The sequence below is a fragment of the Phyllopteryx taeniolatus genome, chromosome 18, assembly GCF_024500385.1.
Source record: "Phyllopteryx taeniolatus isolate TA_2022b chromosome 18, UOR_Ptae_1.2, whole genome shotgun sequence".
NCBI classification, from domain to species: Eukaryota; Metazoa; Chordata; class Actinopteri; order Syngnathiformes; family Syngnathidae; genus Phyllopteryx; species Phyllopteryx taeniolatus.
This window is the reverse complement of record NC_084519.1, coordinates 16,509,472-16,525,582: the sequence shown is the minus strand read 5'-3', so window position 1 is coordinate 16,525,582 and position 16,111 is coordinate 16,509,472. Positions and strand designations below refer to the sequence as shown.

General features: G+C 44.7%; 1 protein-coding gene across 3 annotated transcripts in view; it reads left to right on the top strand.

The window, feature by feature from the left end:
- Positions 1-16,111, top strand: part of LOC133468229 (exostosin-1) — a 64,565-nt gene that overhangs the window by 39,640 nt on the left and 8,814 nt on the right. For 2 of the 3 annotated variants that reach the window (XM_061753885.1, XM_061753886.1), the window contains exons 4-9: positions 5,777-5,870; positions 6,688-6,795; positions 9,656-9,775; positions 12,874-13,006; positions 15,084-15,202; positions 15,361-15,456. In XM_061753885.1, coding sequence (XP_061609869.1) covers positions 5,777-5,870; positions 6,688-6,795; positions 9,656-9,775; positions 12,874-13,006; positions 15,084-15,202; positions 15,361-15,456 — 670 coding nt within the window. Of the gene's footprint in view, positions 1-3,760; positions 3,830-5,776; positions 5,871-6,687; positions 6,796-9,655; positions 9,776-12,873; positions 13,007-15,083; positions 15,203-15,360; positions 15,457-16,111 lie in introns of all 3 variants that reach the window. The other variant, XM_061753884.1, reaches the window with a different exon arrangement.

The window sequence follows — 16,111 nt, the reverse complement described above, 5'->3', positions numbered from 1 at the left end:
AGGGGGGGGGCACCGGCTGCCGGCTCGGGCTTTTAATACACTGCCTCCAAACACATACACACAAACACACACACAAGCACTAGCACAAGCGAACACTGGTGCTCTACCTTATCACGGCCGCAGAGCCTGCAAGATGAAGAATCCTCAAGTGTAAGCGTTGTAACTCTCTAATCAATGGTGTTTTCTTGCACTTTGGCTGCTCGGGCTGCAGTTGAGTGAAAAGTAAAACGTCACAGCGCTACACAGCTCGTGTCAAGTCAACTGTTGTCCCATATGAAAGCAACAACACTATTGGCTTTAAAAGACTGGTCCAGAGACTCGACAATCCATGTTCAGATGCTAGGCACGCTCGGTCAGCCAAACAAGAGTGTGACGGGCAGATACCCGTATGAAAGTAAGAACCATATCAGGTTGAGAATCAGAAAGCAACAAAAGACGCAGCCAGAGTCTCGACAATCACATGCTCAGATTCTAGGCGGCCTCGGGCATCTAAACAACGCTGCGAAAAGCATACTGATCTTTTAGTGATTAAGGCTACATTCACACAGCTGAGCATGATGACTAATTCAGATTTGTTTTTTTTTGTTCAATCTAATCTTTTTATGAAGTCGTTCACGTTCCAAAAACAAATGCAACTTCTAATGTGGACGCAATGTCTCCATGAATGAGCACAAACAGGAGGATGTGTTTACAGGAGTAAATATGGCCGCGCGTGTGGGTTTCATTCTGATGCAATTGTGGCAAATGCGAGGATTTTGTGCTTTTCGCCACCGTTTTCTGATTTTGTGTGACACTTTCACACATTCAGACTCCAAAGCAGTGGGGGGGGGGGGGGGGGGGGGGGGCAGGTCACAAGAGGGCGCTCGGGCACTGCCCCACAACTCCACGTCACGATGATTGTCATATATGAACGCAAGAATCTTACTGGCTTTCAAGTCTCGACAGTCCCACGTTCAGACTCTAGGCACGCTCCATCAGCCAAACAGGCTCTGTTGTTTTATTGTTTTACATTACATAAATACATAGAATTGCAGTTTGAACAACAAATTGTGGGAAAACAGGCCATGTTTAGGACTGGAGAAAACAAACTATAGAAAGCACGGAACAAATTGTTCTATCACATCCAGAGAGAAATATCATCTCGCAGACGTGAGTGCGGCGAGAGGTGACGAGCCTATTGATTTCCATGCGGTGACTGCGATGCTTTCGTCTCGACGGGACGTTGTCTCCGCCGAAGCTGCGGGAAGCTTGTGAAGAGGCCGCCCACCACCCGGGCTGCAGAATGCCGGAATATTCCACTCATTCCCTAGCGAACGGAGGGCGTATCAAAGCCACACTCATGCGCCTGTGCGCGTGCACACACACACACACACACACAAACAGAAAGTACGTTAATGCACAGTGCTTATAGTTGGATAGCGCCTCAGGCTAGTTGATGTAATATTCACTCGCTGATGTCCTTAAACACTTGAGAGCAGCCTACTGGAGATGAAGCTAATTGTAGCACAGCACAACTAACAAAAAAACAATCGATATCGCGTCACAATGCTCCGATTCTAGTTCAAACATGAACGCCTCAAGCGTTTTGTGATTAGCATTGTCTTATATGATATATTGATTTGATTGTTAACCCTAACCCTAAGTCCTTGAAAAGTGGAAATAAAAATGTCTTGTAAATTTGACACACCACAGAGAAATAGTGTTGTTAATGACCCTGCCAAATTTAAATGATGAAAAAAAATTGCCACATGTATAAAATTAGGCTTCAAAATCATGAAAGCTCAAGATATTCTCTCTGTTCTCTAATGATGTGGGCGTGTCTGCTGAATGCGCTGAAACCCCGCCCCGCTCAACTGCCAATCAAGCAGCACTTCTACGACTTGGGAAAATGGATGCTACTTCTTCTAGCATCTTTCTTATGTCTACACACAATTCCTTGTTTGAGCAGTGAGAATATATCCACTTAAAGCTTCCGGAAGAAGAAAGAATTCCACTTTACAAGGTCTTGAAATGGCAAAGTACAAAAAGATGCATCTAATGACACCTTCCAACCCCAGGCACGCTCGGGCAGCCAAACATCATTTTTACAGATCATTATTGTCTTATCAAAAAGTTTTAAATAAACATCAAACGATGCATCCAGGGTCTCGACAGTCCCCCAAACAGACTCCAGGCACGCTCGGGCAGCCAATAATGGCCTCGTCACTGGCCTGGGGGGGGGGGGAAATCTGTTTTTGTTTTTGCCTCAACGCGGTTCGGCGCTAACGAGAGGGGAGTGACGAAGAGGTCCAAGTTCAATTATGTTCACCCCGGCAGCTTCAATTAGGCATGAGAGCGGCAAAATCAATAGGAGGACTGATGACGTCTCTCGGCATTCATTCATTCAACCGTGGAAACGACACGTCCGGGGGCGACACACGCACACACCGGGCTGGTATTCATCACTCTGCGGCCAAACGAGAGCGACGCCGTCGATCCGACGCCTCCGGCTTTCGCCACCTCCGTTTCCTGTTCATCAATAATGAATTACACTCGTCACCAAAATGTGCACCTCGCTACATTTTTCATTTTTCTGAATTTTTTTTTATTTGTATTGTTTTTATGAATACCCGCCTGTTGTTTCCCTTTGCTCGGCCTCTGCGCGACGGCGTGGAAATCTCACCGTGATTTGGAAATGTCAACATGACGCCTACCGAAGTGTGCTAAGAGGAGGCGAAAAAAAAAAACTGTTGCTTTTTAGTTCATCACTTTGAGGGGATTTTCTCCGTGTATGTGTCAAGAAGTCGCCGACCCTGAAAGTTCACAGCTGATTGGTTAACAGCGGAAAGCTTTTAGATGTTTTGTGTGGGAGTCTCCTGGGAAAACATCTTTATTTATTTGTTTATTAAGGGTAAGGACATGGATACAAAAGTCATCGTCCATTAAATGATACTTTTGCCGGAAGAGCGTCATTTTGAGCATTTCCTACTTCCGACTGGGAATAACGTGTTGGAAGGCCGTTGGAAGTCAACATTGATGTCGTATTTGCTAAAAGCCTGCCTGCTGTATTTGCGCAAATACTATAGTAAATCGTAATAATCCCCTTCAAAAAGAGGCCGTGCTCAAAACTGTGTTGAGAGGTTCGACGACGGTCACCCGCTCAGATTCTAGGCACGCTCGGGCAGCCAAACGGGGACAATCGGCATTGCGGTAGACATGTGATTGCTCCATAGTGTTGTGTGTCCATGTTTATGTACCAGGGATATATAAGATAACGCCATTGATGCATCCAGCGTCTCGACAACAATGAAATGTTCAGGTTCTAGGCACGCTTGGGCAGCCAAACATGGCCACCACAGGCTTACAGATCTTTATGTAATAAATCGAATGTAAAAGCAAGAACAGTGTTAGTTTAAAATGATAAATGACATGCCGAGAGGCTCGACATCGGTCGCTCAGATTCTCGGCACGCTCGGGCAGCCAAATGTGGACAATTGGTGTTGCAATAGATTCTGATCTGTGATCGCTCCCCGTGTTGCGTGTGTTTTTAACCTTGTGGTTACAAACACAGAAATATGACCAAGTAAATAATATAACCTTCATACACACACCCAAATCAGCCGCATCATCTTTCCTCTTCCTCTTTTTTCGCCAAGCAACCAGTTGCACCTTCATTGTACCATCATTGTCATGCCACGCAGTAGAGCGCAGACCTAATTTCCTCATTAATATCTGCTCAGAATTGTAGGAGATTGTTGTTTTTTTTGCTTGTTTTGTGCAGGATGTTGTCCTTTGAGGGCTCGCGTGGCTCATCTTTTAAACTGCAGAAACGAGCACACTTTTCAGCCCGGTGAGCTCTTTAACGAACAGAGGTTGTTCGTTTTCTGTCCCCTTTTGTTTGATTGTTTATCTCAAGTAATGCGTCGATACAACACACACACGCACACACAAAAGACAACGCAATTACACTTGGAAGAGACTACTGGCCAATGCGTGCAGGACAGAGCTTGAACTTGCTTTTGTGTGTGCGCGTGTGTGAGTGCCTCACCGCTTCCTGTTTGCAGTAATTACTTGTGATGCCATTTATAGTTTACACAGCGTGCCGCCATTAGAGAGATCATTATTGGACGTCTGACTGCAGTCGCGCGCCTTAATTAAACATTTAGATGAAAGGAAACACGCTGCACTTTTGGGGGTAGAAATCCGTACAAATATGCTGGGTAACAAAATGGATTCAATAAAAATGGATTCAGTATATCATTTATGTTTTTAAACACACATTGCACGCTCAAGGACGTTTTCCCCACTAAGAAACAATGACAGAATAATTAATTGTCATCTAACAGCAAAACAAAGTCATACAAATAACTGCTGTTAATAGAAAAAAATGATAATTTTGTCATCATCATGACTGTCTTCCTTCTTGGAAAAATCACATTTTGTTGAATTATTTTTTATTTTTTCTTACTTCGAGTTGATGATTTTTGCTCGACTGCAACAGATTTTCCTTGAAATGTTACGTCAAAATCGAAGTTGTCTTAGCGGAACATTCATTTAACTAATTTATTTGTATTTTAGCACACATAAAAGTAGCCTTTTTGGGGGAAAAAACTGTTCTATGATTGCCTTCCATTGAGCTCCTTTCTTGTCGTACGCAAAACAATGTGGAAAAAGATTCCGCCCGTGCTTTTGTTTCTTATCGGAAATGAAAATTTGAATTTATCAGAAAGAACGAGGAAACCACACGAGGTCTTAAATTGACCCGCGGGAGCTAATCGACGTCTTCGATCTGGTCGGCGGGCGAGCTTTCGTCAGTCGCGTGTCTCCTCAAAGCGACCTTGAGATGTCACGTTGGATGCTTGACATCTTATTTTTAAGCTTTTCTTCTTCGGTGTGACTCACACACACGCACACACAAACACAAGCATGCAGGTGTCTGCCGGTGAGGTTGTGGGGACAGTTGATCCCCAGACAGATTAGGTGGCAATCTGAAATCTCCCCAGGCCAGCCCTGGGATCATGCACACACACACACACACACACACACACACACACACGTATATGGTGGGTGTAAACTCACATAAAGTGTCGTTAAAAAGTGACTTTGAGAAGCAGGCTGGTGTAAGTGATTGATCTCCCCCCCCCCCCCCCCCCAGTTAAAGGTAGGGATGAACGATTAATCGATTTTTGGGATTAATTCCGCTTTATGTGGCGTGGCATTGTTTTTTATATAAAATTTAAAAAACAAAGCGCAACTCTACTGATGTGCATTGCTTACACTAACAACATTGCTGGGAATGGGGAGAAGCTCGTTAACAAAAACAGAGTCAGTGTTGCCAATTTAGCCGTTTGGTGGCCATATTTAGCGACTTTTCCGATCCCTCGTGCTGAACGCTGCCCAGGACGCGGTGTTATTTTATACTTTGCAAAAAGCAGTAATTTATCCACCACATTGGAATCTTTTCTGTCATGAACGGAACAGAGGATAGGACCCAAAAATGCACGACTCCAAAACAAATGGACAGTTTCAAAAAGAGAGGTTTAATATACGGGCAGAGGTCGGTACACATGCAGGCAATCCAAAAAAGGCAACAGTATCCAAAAACGTGAGGTCGATAATCGGAACAGGGTCTCGTCTTACTGTGAGCCTGTGACGTGGAAACAAGGAATGCTGGAACGCGACGAAAAAACAAAAAGCTGATTTTGTGCTACTTTAGACATTCTTCCATGTTTACATCATGTCATTCTTACATAATTTTTACATCATCTTCATGTTTTCTTCTTGTTTGTTTGTGAAGATTCGACTACCAGGAGCTGCTCCACAACTCCACCTTCTGCCTGGTGCCGCGGGGCCGACGCCTCGGCTCCTTCCGCTTCCTGGAGGCGCTGCAGGTGCGCTCTTAATTCTCCATCCGCGGTCACAATCATTCAAAAGCGGTAGGATTTATCCTCAAATTGGAGAGGGAAAAAAAACAAAAAACTGAAATCGGCGGGGAAGAGGTCACATCAAAAAAAGTTGCAGGAATTTGTGGCAATTAGTTGGCGTCCCACACGTGGCAACGATCTCCTGTACAGATGGCGGGGCAAAAGTCAATTTGTTGTTAGTGCTCCATTTGCATTTACAGTCACTCAAAAGCAATTGGCATATACAGTCCAAACATTGCAACCAGGGTCCTCATTAGCTACCAGCTGTGTTTAACCCGTGCCAACAATCTTCCATGGAGTTAGAAACGCAATAGTCAAGCAGCTGTTAGCTCTTTGGTTACTAGATGAATCTTTAAAAATAAAATAGATATGTACAAACTATGTAAAAATTCAACATAGCGGGGACAGACCGCTTTTCTGTGCTGCGCTCTTATTGGCTGGACTTGGTATTGGGGGTGGGGCTTAGTCAAAGCTGTCAATCAATCTTTCACAGGTGGAAATAAGTGGAAGAAGTTTTTGAACATTTGGGGGGGGGGGGGGGGAGCTCATTTTGGGAATAACAGAAACTTGCTTGAAAAATGGCCTCCGAAACCACATGAGCGGATGAAAGCGAGCGTTGAAGATGCCTGGCGGTTCCTCCTCCTCAAACGTCTTCTACATCCTCGTCCCGTGAGATTTGTACTCCCCCAACTCTGACGTGTCTTTTTATAGAAGATTGTCATCATCTCGTCTTTTGATGGAGGAAAAAAAAACCAAAAATATGTTATCTCCGGTCTCCTGGCAGGCGGCGTGCATTCCCGTCATTCTGAGCAACGGCTGGGAGCTTCCCTTCTCCGAGGTCATCGACTGGAGGAAGGCGGCCGTGGTCGGCGACGAGAGGCTGCTGCTGCAGGTGAGAAATCAAATCGAGAGGCTTCTCAATCGTTTTCACCTTGTTCGATGACAAAGGAGCCCGTTGGATTCAAAGGCGCTGAACGTTTTCGCAGACATGGCGCCCATTTATACGCCGCAAAAGCGGAGCGTTATCCATGTGGGATGCATTTGACCCGAGGTATGTGCATCCAAGCTGCAAATATTATGATGAAGACACCTTGTCTCACGACAAGTCACGAGAAATTATTTATTGGCAAGCGCGACGAGCTAGCTATATTAGCTATGCCCACGCCCCGAAAATGCATCTTCCTTTCGGATAGTCCGCTGGCGTGGCTGCTCCAGAGTGCCTTGTTGTGTGTGCACGCACGTCGCGCAGAGCAAGACTGAAGAACAAGGAACCTGCGGACCGGGGCTTTGGGCTGGCGTGGCTCCCTTAGAGCGCCTCATTGTTGTGACGTGAGCATGCAGACCGGGGCGTTGGGCTGGCGTGGCTGCTTTAGAGCGCCTCATTGTTGTGGCGTGGAAAAGCCTTGCGACGATTCAGTGGGATATATTGTATTCCAGCCATCGGAGGCTTTAAGCGGATAAATTTTCACAGTACAAATGTAGTAAGATGCTACATGTGCACAAAGTAGTATCTGTTTTTCCATGTTGTATTTGATTGGCAGATGACAGTAGAGCAGGGCGTGGTTTCAGCGCATTCGGCGTACATGCCCACGGTCTTTGAGAGTGTTTTTTTTTTTTTGGGGGGGGGGGGGGGGGGGGGGCAGCGTCATTTATTTACTTGGTGATCTTGCTTTCACGTGGAAAAACAACACCTGAAAATTTGAATTTAAAATTGCGATTGTAGGGGTGATGAGAAATATCTACACCACACATTCCACCGCATCGACCGAAAACAACTTTGCTTGGATATCGTTTAGAATCAATAAGGTTATTGCAAGAATTTCAAGGTCTTAATCCAGCGGCGGTTCTGTGGCTCTGCAAGGTCGACAATTTGCTACCTTGTGTTTTAAAACGACACCCACGGGTGCTGCAAACTGTCTGAATGGCATTCCGAGGGCGGTGCGGTGAAATGTGAGCACCCCCGGGTCCAGATCCCTCGGGCAGAACCGAAATGCTCAAAATCTGGGCTGCATTAACTTTTGTTGACTGTTCCATCCCACGGAATGCCAAGACGGCAAACGTGGACGTTTGGGGAATTTTTCATTTATCAGTAGGACCACAGCCGGGACACTCGCTTGCTTGTGGTTCGACTCGCAGCCCGGAGGTGTCGTCACGGATTAAGACTGATTAGTCTGGAATTGGATTACCTACTGTCGCCTTTAATTAGCACCGCGGGGCGAAGTGTGTTGGTGTTTACAATTCCGGGATTCCGAAACGTAGAAGAAAACAACTGTGTCTGTGATCAAGCATCCTTTTGATTTTGACTGGATTTGACATTCAAAACCAGGCGGGTCGTGCTTTTGGTACCAGGGCCTTCAGGTGGGGATTTACCCCTTGTTTAGGCCATCAGATAAGGCTTTGCTGGCCTTGACCGCTCGCCACCTCTAAACCAATCGGGTTCTTTCCACGACATCAGCGAACATCTGGATCCGTCACGAATCTTGAATCGACCAGTCCGAACCAGTTTCTCAGTCCTAACCCGACACGCAGCTAGCCAGCAGGCTAATTAGCCGCTGATTATCAGATCCGTGCGACTTGTGCCACATCTTGCGGCAGTTTCTGCAGGCCAGCTGCTGCCAATGAAACGCGCGCACGAACGCCTCCCAAGCCGGCGGCCGAGAAGCGGACGCGGCGATGGCGCTCTCGGCTGATTTGCAAGGCGACTCGGCAATAAAGCTGGAAGACGTCTGCTTTGGAACATCTGCCGCCGTCCGGGTTTTCATTCCCGCCATCTGCTCGCTTGTCGGGAGGGAGGCGGGAGAGTCGTCACGTGAGAGAAGAGTTTCCGGAAGCCCGGACGTGTGAAGAATACAGGAGATTGACAAGCGAGCCGAGCCGTTAACGTGTCCTTCGGACGGGAATTCAGAAAGATAAATGGACCTCATAAGGCTCGGTATACAAGTAGTTGGCACATCCGCCTCACAGTCTACAGGTTCTCGGTTCAAACCCCGGCTCCAACCTTCCTGTGTGGAGTTTGCGTGTTCTTCTTATTGAAGAATTGTCCGTAGGTGTGAATTTGAGTGTGAATGCTTGTTCCGGTCCATGGTGTACCCAGCTTCTCTCACCAAAAGCCAGCTGGGATTGTTGGACCAAACCCAGAACCTTATTGGTTCTCCAGCGATATCTGACGTAGTTGTGCGGCAGGTTGCTTTGCTCTTTAAGACCCCGTGCAACCAACTCCCCCGGAGGCCTGAGGAGATGAATGGACACATTTGCATTGTGCTAATCTTGCACACTCCCAATATGCGTGCACACACACATGCGCACACACATTGATTACAGTTTGGAAGCCCGCTGAGAGATTTGAATGTCATTATGTTCAATTACATCACCACCTGATTGTTTAGTATGTGGAGGGGCAGCTGTGGAGCACACACACAATCAGCACTGCGAGAGTCAATAGAAAGGAAGCTAAAACATTGTTTCATCTTGTTAGCGTGACAGTTAAACGTTGCTATTTCTCCACGGGAGGCAGAGAATACTCGCTGGGGTGGCCAACATTTTGGTGATGCCGCTTGAAAAGCAATCGTCGACGGGTGTGTGTGTGTGTGTGTGTGTGTGTGCGTGCGGGGGTGCAAATGGAATTTCTCCCGTTCTTCCTTGCCGTATTGTGGCTCTTTTGAAACAAAAACAGTCAAGACGTGTATGTATGCACAGTAACAAAGTATCTGTACTTGGTTACTTCTCACCGCCGCTGTTCGTCCGTCCCGCAGGTTCCGTCCATGACTCGCTCGGTAGGCCGTGACAGGATCCTAGTTCTCCGCCAGCAGAGTCAGTTTCTGTGGGACGCCTACTTCTCCTCCGTAGCCAAGATCGTCCTCACCACTCTGGAGGTACTAAACATTCACCTCTTCACTTCGTCGGGAAACTTGTATTCAACCCACCACGCAGTTATTTTGTGGTTGTTTTTTCTGCTTTTTTGTGTGACCGCCGGCTCTGCTTCACCTCTCAGATAAACTTTCACAACAAATCTTTGCTGGTTATATAACATAATAAAAAGTATTTTCCAAACGTTCTTATGAAGCATAGAAAGTTTCTTGACTGTCTCTTGAGCACTAAAGTTCAGCATTTTCTGTAACTTTCATTATAATTCTTACCAATTCGGTTTCATATCACAACACAATTTCTGAGGAAAACGTGCTGATCATCATCATCGTGTGCTATTATCACAAAGGTGGCCTTTTTAAACATACTTGTATCTTATAAGGTAACGTTTTTGATGAAAAATATGCAAGGTACTGCGTTATTTTATTTTTTTAAATAATAGCTTAATGTGTTTTATGAAGCTGGAAGAGACGTTTTTCCTTTTAAAACAACACTTAACGCATGCATAATTACTAGAACGCAGAAGCCGTGACATTAAAAACTAAGAAATAACGGCTTAAATCTTCCCTGAAAATTTAAGTAGAAGCCGAGGTTTGGATCCACAATAAAGTGCCTTCTTCATTCGGATCACAATCTTTTTATTGGTCATTTCGTTGATTTCCCTCTTTTTACCCGTTGGACGGTGTCCTTAAGTGCCCAGAAAGTTGCTTATGAATGAGCAAAAATTGACAAATTTACACACAGGTTGTGACCCATGTCAGGAATTTCCAAATTTCTATAATTTTTTTTGTTGCTTGATGTCAGTTTATATGGCTGAGCTTTTCATCTTTCAAACAATAAACTACCACAACGCGGATTTGTCATAACATTAAAATACGTAATGTTTGCTATACGACTTTGTAAAAAGAGAGCACATGTTCGGAACCACAAAAATAGTGAAGTTGGTACCTATAATTATGTAAATGACTGTTTTGCAAAAGTTCTCAAACAATAAGTGCAAAAACAGTTTTTAGTTCCTGTCCAACCTTGCAAAATAAACAACATCTTAGTAGGTGTGAGGCTGCCTTGTGTTTGCCGGCGGGCCTCAATTTGTCCTTCCAGCGAGAGAGAGCAAGAAAGGAAGCCAGAAAGAGGAAAAAAAGAAAAAGAGAAGCTGGAGTCAAGGTTTTGGTATGCGTGGGCTTTCTCCAGACAAGGAAGCTGGAGGCCACCTCGCTAAACAACAACCACAGGCGAAAGTGACGGCCAAGCGTACCGCAAGTTGTTGTTATTGTTGTTGTCATTTTTCACTTTCTAGTTGTGTTCATTCATTCCTCAGGGACGTAACAGACCATAATAATTCGGATACGATGCTCAGGAATGATGCGCTAATACGCATGATTGTTTTGGTGACAATAAGGCCTTCAACGTGCCAGCTCGTGGTTGGCACATCTGCCTCACAGTTCTGATATTTTGGGTTTGCTGTCAAACTAAACAAAGAGAATTAAACGTGTCTTTAAAACAAACACATAACTTTGCCTGCAAATCTAATTGAATGCTATCACATAATGAGAAATGCCATAGGCAGGCTAATGAATAGCATCTATGTGGCGGTGTTATAATGCGTTAGAGAACGGATGTTTGAACACAAACAGTGCAGCAACACATGTAGACAGATTATAACAACACTCACAAGCAAATATTCCTTATCCTCTGTGGGGAAAAAAGACAAATATTTCAATTTACTGAGTCACTGTTGTTGTGAAAGTCTTCGTCATTTGTCTGCATGACTGTATTATACTGACACCCGGTGGCCAAGTTGCATACACCAGAAGGAGCTGGAATGAATGAATTATGATGCACAAACTGTTTAATTCTTTACATTGTATCTAATCATGTTATTACTGGCTGTGTTACTAAAATGCATGTAATGAAACGTGTGTCACAAAAGATAATGAGAATAATACAACTACATTTAGCAAAAAAGACAAATATGAGTAATGAACTGCAATTACTCAAGGGCTGAAATGATGTCCTATAAAAGGTAGGTATATTGTTTTCTTGTTGGTGTTTTTTTTTTTTTAAAGATTGTTTTTTTCCCCCCCTATCAATACATGCTTCATATTCACATCCCCTCCATAATGATAAATTCAGTGAGGGTGGAAATTGAATTTGATTTTTCTTGCTGTGTCGCTGTCATTATTTGCTCGTCAGTGAGTGAATAGAGTAGTGCGACACTGAATGGATCGACAGTAATAGATAGAAACACACAATTGTTATGCTTTCAAAAGATTCTTTCCTAGCTTTGCACAACAGACAAGTTTACAAAAACATGTAAATATATAAATGATTATTTCCAAAAATCGTTTTTAATGTAAGGAGCGTGATGATGGCGCTTATAAAACATTAAAAAATACATATGTTGTTATTTTGTGGTCCCAGCCTAGCAATGTCAGGTTCTTGGAGTCCCCCAAAGAGTCGGCTGACATCACACCACAAACGTGGCTGACCTTCGCAAACATGGCCGACAGACACGGCGGGATAAGCAGCTAATGGATTGTGCATGTTGGGAGTGCCCCCCCCCCCCCCTCCACTCCGCCCCCACCCCCATGAGTGTAGGGCTTCAATTATCTCCCGTCGGTCTTGAACTTCGTGACACACACTTCCGGTTCTCTATGGAAATATTAACGACTGTGTGTGTTTGTTGTACCTGGAGCAAATATGTACATTATTGCAATGGATTTCCTTTCTGGAGATCAACAAGAGATATATTTTCTTATCTAACTACTGTAGCATTGTAATAACACTGTAATAACATAATAATAACCCTATTAACAGCAATTGTTGTGCAGTTTGATAAGTAGCTTCAGTTAAGTGTTCAGGTATAACTCCGCTTATGACTCCAATTTAAACAAAAATATGCGTTCTTATCTAACTACTGTAGCATTGTAATAACAATGTAATAACATTCTAATAACACGAATAACAGCAATAGTTGTGTAGTTTGATATGTGTTATGTGTTCAGAGATACTCCGCTGACGACTCCCTTTCTCCGACACCGCAATAGTATGTTTTTTACAATGACACTGATTTTCTTGTGGTTTGTTTTTTTTCCCCGCCATCCAGATAATCCGGGACCGTGTGGACTCTGTAGTGTCCCGAAACCGTCTGATGTGGAACTCCCTGCCTGGTGGTCTCTATGCACTCCCTCAGTACTCCACTGACCCCGCACGCTTCCCCTTTTATTATGCCATGCTGGGTGAGTAGAATAAAAGTGAAAGTGGTGTCTGTGTTTTTTGTTTTGTTGTTGTTTTAACTGTTGGGCAATACTTGGAATGATAGTCAAAGTTTGACATAATGTCTAGGGGACACTACTAGGTTTTGCTGGATCATGTTTGGAACCCTTAAAATACATACATCAACAACAGGATACACAAGCATGCCAACATTGGTGACGTTTTGGGGATGTTGAGGCCCCCAAAAAGGCAATACTGGTGGTCTGGTTCTCATATAGAGGAGGTAACAAAATGCTTGATTTTACTCATTAAAGTTGGCACAGACAAGCAAGACCACGCCTAATTCTGTGACTCCCCCAACCCACCTCGTGTCGCAAAGCAAAGCAAAGGGCAGACCAGGCGCTTCCATAAATATATCGGAGCCCACCTGAGATCTGCTCGGTGTCAGAGAGATGGATAGAGCAGCACTAAAGAGCACTCCAGCTCCACTTATCCGTGAGGATGCGAGTATTCCCAAACAGGCGAGCCAACACCTGGCACGCCATGTGCCCACGAGTCGCTATGCTGGCTCTCTTGCGCCTCCTCCAGACTAAATTTGACACACCACAGAGAAGTGTTGTTAACAAACCGGCCGCATATGAATGGGGGAAAAATCGCCGCGTAAATAATAAATGAGGCATCAAAGTCGTCAAAAATCAAGCCGTTCTCTCTGCTTTAAAATGCTGTGGGCGTGTTTGTTGAATGCGCTGAAGCCACGCCCCCCTCAACTGTCAGTCCAATAACGCAAATCTTTAATATGTTTGCACATAACTACATATTTGAGCCACGAAAATATATCCGCTTAAAGCCACCGGTGGATGGAATCTTTCCCGCCTGGTCATCATGGGGCATTTCTATCCCGCGACAACGAGGCGCTCTAAAACTGCCACACCAGCCCGAAGCCCTGATTCACACTGTCAAGTCAGACTTTCTTATTTATTTTTCCATCCTTGCTCTTTTGTCTTTCTATGAGTGGCGTGCGAGCACACACAGCGGACAACAAGGCACTCTAAACCAATTTAACACTGTATCTCCTCCTCCTTTGCGCAGGTTTTCATCAATTGTCGTCTAACATGTCCAATGTATTTAAAAACAAATCTACAGCATCTTTAATTAAAAAGACAATAAAGTAAAAGAAAATACAGACTGGTTTGGGACCAAAAAAAAAAAGAAAAAAAGAAATGTGAGCCACAATGGCTGATGCACTTTACAGCCATTTATCAAACTTGGGCACACAATAAAATGCATTACACAATGAGTAGGAGCTGCTGTCGGCCACTGTTCACATTGGGACACTCCCGCAGACTCGCCAACATCACACGCCACCCTACCGGGCCCCGCCTCTTAAAGCCACATACTGTATCGAAAACAGAGGCTGCAATGGTGCAGTATTTTCTCTCCATTTACACACTGTGCATACAGTACTTGAAACTTTGACTTATGAGTTGCACATACAGTATGTGACTTAACTTCCACCTTTAGATTTTACTAATGTGCGCGAAAAAAAAACAAAAATGACAGTTTGTGTTGCGCGCCAAACGTGACGCTTTTTGGTTATCGGAGCAAACTGGCTGCGCTAACGGAGGGCATCCAAACCCGACCAGTTCAGTGGAGGATTTAACAAGTGTGCTCATGTGAGCAGGAAGAGTGTGTGTGTGTGTGTGTGTGTGTGTGTTTGCGCGTGCGTGCGTGCGTGCGTGTGTGTGTGTGTGCGTGTGCTGTCAGAAAGACAGATGGCGGCTTCAAAACACACACGCATACACATACTTTGTCCACTTAACCGTGACGGAGGTTCAGAGGGAGTTTGAGTGTATGTGCTCAATTCCGGGTCAGGTGACCTTTAACCCAGGGGTAGGCATTAATCCGAACCACTGAGCATTTACATCATCAAGAGTCCTCTGATATCATACCATTTATTTCGCAGTTTTTCCCATAGAATATATTTACCTCATTACAATTATGTATTGTTTAATGTACACTTGTTTTCAACTTTTGTCTGTCTTACCTCATCTATGAATGACGTGGCGTGTCTTTTCCTTTTTAACAATCCAACGTGTTCAGGTAAGAGCCCGCCGCAGCAGTTCACCGGCGTGATCCATACGGTGAGTCCGCTGCAGTCGCAGCCGTCTCCTGTGCTCAAGCTCATCATCGCCGTGGCCAAGTCCAAGTTCTGTGCGCAGGTAGGCGGCTGGCGGCTCCATACAGTGTGGATTATGTACAATATGGAAGTCTGTAGTCAATGTACTACTGTATCGGTGGATACAATGCAGTCCGTGTCAATACAGATTTGATGCTTCATTACATTTGATGATATTTTTTGTCATTTTGGATACTGTAGATTGTGGTTTTATGGAACAGCGACAAGCCTTTACCTGCCAGGAACAAGTGGCCCTCCACCAGTGTGCCTCTCACCGTCATCCAAGGACAGAGCAAGGTGACGCCACTCTTCAGAATCAGAATTAGAATCAAAATCAGAATCATCTTCTTCGCTAGCTCGGCTTCTCAAATCTTTTTGGGGTTCAGAGGAGACATTTTTCCAAGGGCCCCCCTCGTCATCCTAATGTCAATTAAACATAACTGCCATGTGTAGCCCTAAATGTATGAAAGTTATCAAAAAGCTGCCTATTTTCCAGGGGGAAAAAAGGTAATGTTGTGATAATACATTCATATTTTATTGAGGAAAAAAAGTCGTAATCTTAAGAGACTAAAGTCGAATTTTTAAGGTTACGGTTAAGATAATTTGGGTTGTAAATGCCCAAAATGTCCTTAAGTAAATGGAGTACGGTATATGGAATATTTTATGCATTACCGCTTATTTAAGTTGATTCTCATTGGAAGCTGCGACAGGGTGGCAGCTCGTCACATATTGCCGGCGGATTCCGTATTGAACGTCTCGTCTGTTTGCCGTCCAGCCTGAGTAAGCACAACATGACCCTCGCCTGCCCGCCCGCCGCGGGTACGAACGCTAAATCATACCGAGTCAGGTTGAACATGCCGAGCAAGCGTTTTGGCCCGGCACATCAATATTTTCAGCCGAGGCGGTGAGGGGGCCGCGCTGGCGGACATATTTCAGCGTCATCAATCACAGC